The sequence below is a fragment of the Amblyomma mixtum genome, chromosome 10 (genome assembly GCF_055824585.1).
Source record: "Amblyomma mixtum isolate Tamu chromosome 10, ASM5582458v1, whole genome shotgun sequence".
Lineage (NCBI taxonomy): Eukaryota > Metazoa > Arthropoda > Arachnida > Ixodida > Ixodidae > Amblyomma > Amblyomma mixtum.
Genome location: NC_143021.1, coordinates 13,646,134 through 13,653,495, shown reverse-complemented (window position 1 = coordinate 13,653,495; position 7,362 = coordinate 13,646,134). Strand labels below are relative to the sequence as shown.

General features: G+C 44.5%; 1 protein-coding gene across 2 annotated transcripts; it reads right to left on the bottom strand.

Annotated features, from left to right (window-relative positions):
- Window positions 1-2,651: 2,651 nt before the first annotated feature.
- LOC149325173 (uncharacterized) lies at window positions 2,652-6,169 on the bottom strand. Of its 2 annotated transcripts, none has more exons than XM_089562554.1 (3): window positions 5,679-6,169; window positions 4,252-4,490; window positions 2,652-3,951 (listed from the first exon to the last, which is right to left on the bottom strand). In XM_089562554.1, exons 1-3 carry the CDS (start codon window positions 6,005-6,007, stop codon window positions 3,500-3,502), a joined length of 1,020 nt encoding a protein of 339 aa, XP_089418680.1. In that variant the 5' UTR covers window positions 6,008-6,169; the 3' UTR covers window positions 2,652-3,499. The 2 variants fall into 2 exon arrangements, with proteins under 2 accessions (XP_089418680.1, XP_089418679.1); XM_089562553.1 differs by lacking the exon at window positions 2,652-3,951 and adding an exon at window positions 5,329-5,393 and having other exon boundaries at window positions 4,360-4,490.
- Between the last annotated feature and the right edge of the window lie 1,193 nt (window positions 6,170-7,362).

The window sequence follows — 7,362 nt, the reverse complement described above, 5'->3', positions numbered from 1 at the left end:
CCCTAGGGAAATTTTGATTGACCGGAGCTCGAACTTCACCTCGGAACTAATGAACGAGGTTAATCGCCTTTCGTCAGTAAGGCATTTAATAACAACGCCATATCATCCCATCTGTAATAAGCTTGTAAAGTGGTTCAACGGCACCCTAAAAAATAATATCAGGAAACCGTGCCAGAGGAGGCCGACTGATGGGGATAGACACCTCCCAGTTCTTTTGTTCGCTTCTCGCGAAGTACCACAAATGAGTCTTGGTTTCTCTCCCTTCGAGACTTTGTATGGAAGAACCGTTAGATGTCCACTTACTATACTCAAGGAGATGTGGGCTGATAGAGATTTTTTATATTTGATACCTCAAAGGCCCTTGCTATGGGGCATTACATGCGGGATGGGCATGGCAGTTGAACAACAATGGTTTTAAAAGCGTTCTTAAAATGCATGGTGTTGATGTGATGCACGGCATCCTATGGCAGATCATTACAATCCCCTACTGAAAAAAAGTTCTATGATGCAATAACCTCATAGATCATTCATCATAGAATATCATACAATCTGTATGACATATTTATTTATTCATTTATTTATTTATTTATTTATTTATTTATTTATTCATACTGTCAGCTGCTGCCAAGACAGGAGTTGAGATCCTTGAAATAAACAAGAACTAGATGCAGTACATCAGCAGATCACCGCCTTAGGAGAAATACAAAACAATACAACAATACAAATTTATTGGAAACACAAAATGACATGTGATATGGGTCAAAAACATACCAGTCAAACCAGTCACAAATACTTCATGAGGGCGTTTTCAAAAGCCTTTAAATCCGAACATTGAATCACTTCTTTTGGTAATTTGTTCCATTCGTCAAAAGTGCGAACCAGAAATGAGTATTTGAAGGAATCTGTTCTAAAATCCAGAGGTGTGATATGTTTGGAGTGTTTTGTTCTGCTGCCAGAAGCATTCAGTGGTTTGATGTATCGGTTTAGATTGACCTTACAGCTACCTGTCAGCACATGAAAAAAGAATATCAGTCTGTTAAGCTGCATTTTCTGCTTCACAGTTGTCAGCCCGGCCCTGTTTCTAAGTTCAGACGTTGATTGGGTTCTAGAGTACGAGTTAAAAATAAATCTTAGAGCTTTGTTTTGTACCCGTTCACATTTCAATATGTTTTGTTTAGTATACGGCTCCCAAACATGACTAGCGTAAGTCAGCACTGGAAGCACAGCCATCTTGTAAGCAAGTAGTTTTACCTCTACAGCGGCATCATGAAGTTTTCTTCGCAATAACCAGACAATCTGTATGATATATCATACAATCATACAATATCATACAATCTGTATGATATATCATACAGTTCGTATGATATGTCATACAGATTGTATGATATTCTATGATGAATGATCTATGAGGTTATTGCATCATAGAACTTTTTTTCAGCAGGGTCGTGGGATGTCGTGACGAAAACAGATCGAGAATGAAGGGTATTTCTTGCGGTGGGGGCGTAGACGGCCTTATGGTGGTTAATACGGCTTGAGAGGCGATAAGCAGGCGATATGACCGATTCTCCTCAAGATGAATGATAAAACATATGAAAGAGGCACAATCAAATTTTTCGTCGCGTTTCAAGGCTGGGTTTTCAAGGCTGGGTTTCTAGGTTTTGAAGCAGACACACTATACTCCGTTTCATACATCATGTGCAACGCTGTCAAGGCTACGGAAGTAGTCCGCAAGAAAAAATAATGAAATTGTATCCCTCCGCGCTCGTTTCGTGGCCGAGTTGTCTAAGGCGTCGCTTTGGGACGACTAGGAAGTTCGGCGGCGTCGGTTCGAATCCACCTGGATGCTTGTTTTATTTTTTGCAGCATTTCACGTACGTAGGTTGCAATCCACCTCGCGACATTTTTTTTTAATTAGGAATTTGTAGTTGACGCCAACTGATATCATTTTTTGCTCACAATACCTTCAATACCAAGCTGAAACGACGGTGAAAAATGGTTTTTCGTTCAGGATTCAGGCCATCTGTAATTTTCGTTTTGCTGTAACCCACGGCACTGCTCGCTCCTCTGTCTCTGTCGAGGTATCGGGCATGTCATGAACTATTCCGTGCATCCAGCAGAGCAGGGGATCGAGTTTTTAAGACGGTCCGGGACTGACGGCCACTCCGTTGCGGAATAGCGCGATGCACATCATGTGAGCAGTTTTTTTTTTTAGATTCCTTATTCTCAGGGTATACTGATGTCATAATTTTCATGAGACAATTTTTGTGCGAGTTTTCTTTCTGGCAAAAAAAAGCAATATCCGCTGCATAATAGCGCGATGCGTATCATGTGAACAGTTTGTTTTTCATTCCTTATTCAGGGTACACTGTTCTCATAATTTGTATAAGTCGATATCCGTTGCGGAACAGCGAGATGCATATCATGTGAGCAGTTTGTTTTTTATTCCTTTTTGTCAGGGTATACTGATATCGTAACTTTTATGAGTTGATTTTTGTGCGAGTTTTCTTTGTGGCAAAAAAAAAAGCAATATTCTGCTTCTTGTCATTAAGGAAAGCGCTTTTAGGTGCACTGTTATGTGCAGAGCAAGATGCTGAAATTTCTGGCTGAGGAAAGAAATTTCTTTATGCCACACTCAAATGGTTTTTTCCCGCCTAAGGAAATATAAATTTCGAAGCCTTTATTCAAAATTTTGGCGTCTTGCATACTGGGGAAAGAGAAACATCAATACTCCAATGTAGCAATGAACAACTACCTTTGCAGTAGTTGTTAAAAACATTTATTAGAGAAAAGGGTTCAGGGAAAAGGATAGGTAGTGGCGCCCTCAGTCCCGGACTTCGTTGGCGAAGGCTGCTCGACGAGTGTCGGGCAAGATAGAACTGCCCCCCACGTCTGTTGTTTGTAGTGCACGAGACTATTAATTGACAGTACCAATAAGCGGTTCAGTGCACTGACAATAGTTTGTGACGGGTGCCGTAAGAGGTTTCCACGCAAGGAACCGCACTCGGAGAGCCAGCTGTCTTTGGAAAGGGTCGATACACAGTCCTCTGCTTGCTGTGTGACCTTGGCAATTTTGAGCTTGCGTTTGTAATTATTCTGCTGACGACACCACCAGCAGCTGATACGTGCTGCTTCCCAGGGGTGGTTTTCAGGAGTGCCCATTGCAGGGTGGGCTTCTGTTTGCAGTGTCTGAGACTACTGATCCACAGTTGCGATCAGGAATTCAGCCCACTGCTAAGAGCTTGTGATGAGTGCAGTAAACCCCCAACCACTACCCCCCAAAGAAACAAACAAACAAGCTATCTCTTCACAAAAGTGACACAAATTCATCAACAGCACTGAAATCTTCATTGCTGAATTCAGCAATCGAATCATCAGACGAGGAATTGCATGAGTCACAGACACTGAAAACAAGAGGATCTATTTCGGTGTCCACAATCATGTCCCTTTCCCAAGCCTCAGCCTCAATTTGCTGGACATGGGCACAACAGCTTTCCCAGTTCTATTGGGTTACACCCGCCAACGCCACGGGTAGGAGGTTTTCAACTTCTGCCAAAGTGAAACCTTTGTTCCTGCTTGCTATAAAGCCCTTCACTTGGCTCCAAACAAGTTCAATAGGGTTGAACTCACAGTGGTAGGGCGGTATACGGAGAACATCGTGGCCATGGGCAGCCGCCAAGGTCTCAATTCTGTAGATAATGCTTGGAGTGTTGACTTTTTGTGTGAGCTCAAGTAGCTCTGCCCTCACCATGTCGGCAGTCCAGGGGACCCCCTTCTTTGTCAGCCAAAGCTGAATATCTGCTTTTCGGGTTGATGATGTAGGGGCCTTTTCAAGCGCCACACTGTGGTATGGCGCATTGTCCATTACAATAACGCTGCTGCCTGGAATATTAGGCAGAAGCTTCTCTGTGAACCACTTCTCGAAGCATTTTCCATTCATTACGGAGTGGTAATTCAATTCAATTCAATTCAATTCAATGTTTATTTTCCAACTCTAGGTTGGGGGGCACCTCAGCGAAAAAGCAGTTTCTCACTGCTTGAGAGTGCCGAGGGCCCTCGCATACATCAGCAGGCGACAGTTTTAGCAGGAAGCTGCTTTACATGGAACATATTACAGGCATAAACACAAGCATAAACACAGGTATAAACACAGGTATAAACACAGGTATAAACACAGGTATAAACACAGGTATAAACACAGGTATAAACACAGTTATAAACGCAGTTATAAACGCAGTTTATAACTGCGTTTATAATCAGCCTTGTTGCCCTTCTTGGCTCGGAAGAAGTGAGCAGCTCCTTGCACAAAGCCTGTTGCAGAGCTCCCGGCATGCACAAGGATCAAACGGGCCCCCTTTCCTGAGGGCGCAGGCAGTCCTGCTGTCAGGCCTTTCAGGAACGCATCATGCGAGGACTTCACGCTTCTGTCCTGCCAGACAGTTTCCTTCGTATGCCCGCTGTTCACCCAGGTTTCGTCCAGGTAAATGATGGATCTGCACAAAGCAAAACAAAATAACGGATGAGGTAATTAACATCATTAAACATACCCACGGCTATGCCATAGCAGCAATACGAGTCTTGCCACATCACTGACAACACAGAGCAGAATATAGGCCAAAAACTGAGTAGGAAATGTTACTTCATGATTTATCTTCATTCTTTGCCTGCGAAATGATATGCACGCGAGCACCAGGAGCCCCAAGTTGCGTCCATCGGAAGAACGAGTACTACGATTCATTCCTGCATGTCATTTCTGCCGTGACGGCGGGATGATACGCATACTGGTGCCTCAACCAGTGGAGACCTGTTTTTGGCTTGTCGTAGCAGACAGTTGGAATTAAACTGATTACTTCTGAACAACTCAGGTAGTTCCTCACCCAAATATAGCATAAAACATCACCGGCCACCAAATGCCATCTCTGAGCAAAATTCATGAACAAAGGCGCGTCTGGTAAATACGGTCTTTTCGTTCACTCCCATCTTCCTCCCTTCCCGTTACGGCGAGGTTCAGGTGACCACCGAGATATGCGAGACAGATACATTTCCTTTCCTCAAAAACCAATTTACGGACGAGCAAGGCGTAGGGCCGAACGGGCGATGGCGTTCTGTGGACTCCCTGGCAGCGTTGCAAGACGCTGTCGCGTTCCACTCTTAGAGGCGACACTTAGCCAAAAGGCCGAGAAGCGATGCCGCCGCTGTGGCTCAGTGGTTAAGGTGCTATGGTGGTTATGGTGGTTATGTACGGTGCGGTTCAGGTGTCCACCGAGATGACAGAGAATTACAGCGCCATTTCCTTTCCTCAAAAAGCGTTGCGTTCAAAGGCCAACGTACCGCGCCGAACGAGTGGTGGCGTTCCGTGGACTGCCTGCGCTACAACACGCTGTCGCGTTCCACTCCTAAAGACAAAGATTAAGCGACATTAATTGGCAGTTATTAATGCATCAACAGAATGTGAAGTGAACAATCGCAGAGCAGAATGCAGCACTCAGGCTTTCGCCTTTCACCACTTTAGCCGTTAAAGTTCCTCGTAATTTTTTCTTTTTTTTTCTGATGACGCAACATTCATTGCCAGTTCTGCAAGAAATCCGTATTAATGTTATTAAATTGTAAACGTTAACATCACGCGTTATGGGACAATCCAAACGTGCTGTGTGAGAAAAGATGCAAAGCATTATTCTTACCTGCCCTGTCTACGAAATTCCTTAATCGCCCGCAGGAACCGCCGGCGCCAGGCAATGATGTCACTGCGCTCGATGAAAGCAAGATTCCTTTTTCTTTTCTGAAATACGAAGCCAATGTCCTTCAACAACCTCCACAAGGTGGTTTTCTTGAAGTTCGGCAGGTCCTCGTCTTCGTTGACAGCCTTCCGAACACTCTCCAGAGTGGATACCTGTCGCTTCCTGTACATCTCATGTACCTTCAGTCGAACGGCATGCACCGTGAAGCTGTCATGCTTCACCGTTCGTGAACTTGAGATTCTCACATGACGAGGCCTTTTCTTCGGAGACATGAATGGTCCACAAAGGCGCTTCGCCTTGTATTTTGCGACGGTACGCAGAGACACTCCGGTATCATCGCTAACAACATTCACAATATCCCGGACGGATTTCTGCGGGAAACGGGCTCTATTCCGAGCATACACGTTTGAAATGACTTGCTTCGCGTGTCTGGACATCTTCGAAAAAAGCCGCTCCGGAGAGGTGGTCGAGATCAATGCGTTCGACGGCATTTTCTGAAAACGAGATGCGCAGCACGGAGAGCACAGCTGGCAGGGTTGCGGGTCGGCGAAAACGCGACACGAACAAAAACGACAAACGAAACATATAAATCTACTGATTCCGATCTTTTCCCTCTAAAAAAAGCTGTTCTTTACCAAATTGATGTCAAACGTAATATATATTAAGCTTGCAGACAAAGCAATTATTATTTCCGCTCGCCACGAGCATGCACTATTTTTTATCGCGGATGCAGGGAGCGTAAACAAGAGCCGTAGCTTTGACAGCGCTGCACCTGATGTATGAAACGGAGTATAGTGTATATAAGATGCACAGAAAACGGCGGAGCGGACTTCATGAGTAGAGCAAACTAAACAGCTTTAGCTATATCTGGGAAGTATCTTTTTGTTGTTGTTGTTGTGCGCTTAATCAAGGTGATATGTTTGGACATTAACATGTTTATTAAGGACACCGTACGGTCAACGGCAGTAATGTGTTAATGTTCCGTAAATGCGATTTGGTGTGCTGTGTCATTGGTGTGTCTTTGGTGTGTGCTTGACATCAGCGGTGTGTTGTGTGCTGGGTCCAGAATCGCCACAAAGATAGTCCGTTGGCTGGAAGGGTTGAAGATGGGGATGATGTGAGCAGTTTTTATCAAAAAACTGTTGAGAGAGGGGGTCCTTGCCACATATAACACGAAGTTTGAAATCTAAGTATTGATTAAAGAAGTTCGGAGAAGACGACGAGGGGGACGATAAGCATGACGTGTATTCACCGGTGAATAATGACGATGAAGAAAAAATTGGTGGGGGCTTAGCTTTGGTTAAGCCTGGTAGGTTGCGAAAGCGCGCAGCGCCTCCATCTGAAGGAACGCAGTGCGCCGCGTCTACACTGTAAAAAATAAAACACCTTTATAGGCGTTTTCAGGTGTCTATAACTCGCACCCTTGCACCCGACCCGCAAAGATGTTTTATGCGTTCATACCGCCATACAAAGGGTACTTAATGAAAACAGTACACCCAAAAATGATGAAACTGAAACAAAAGGTGTTAGGGTGCACATGTTGCCATAACCTCCCACCTACAGGCATTTTTGCGTTTTTAGCACCCTTACACCCATGGTATAAAAATGCATGCATTGGGTCCAGTAC

Excerpts from the sequence above, each read along its gene's own strand:
- LOC149325173 (XM_089562554.1), bottom strand. The coding sequence starts at position 6,007 with ATGTCTCCGAAGAAAAGGCCTCGTCATGTGAGAATCTCAAGTTCACGA. Across the intron at positions 4,491-5,678 it reads GAATTTCGTAGACAGGGCAG|ATCCATCATTTACCTGGACG; the intron begins GTAAGAATAATG and ends TGCTTTGTGCAG. Across the intron at positions 3,952-4,251 it reads GAAGGGCAACAAGGCTGATT|ATTACCACTCCGTAATGAAT; the intron begins ATAAACGCAGTT and ends GAATTGAATTGA.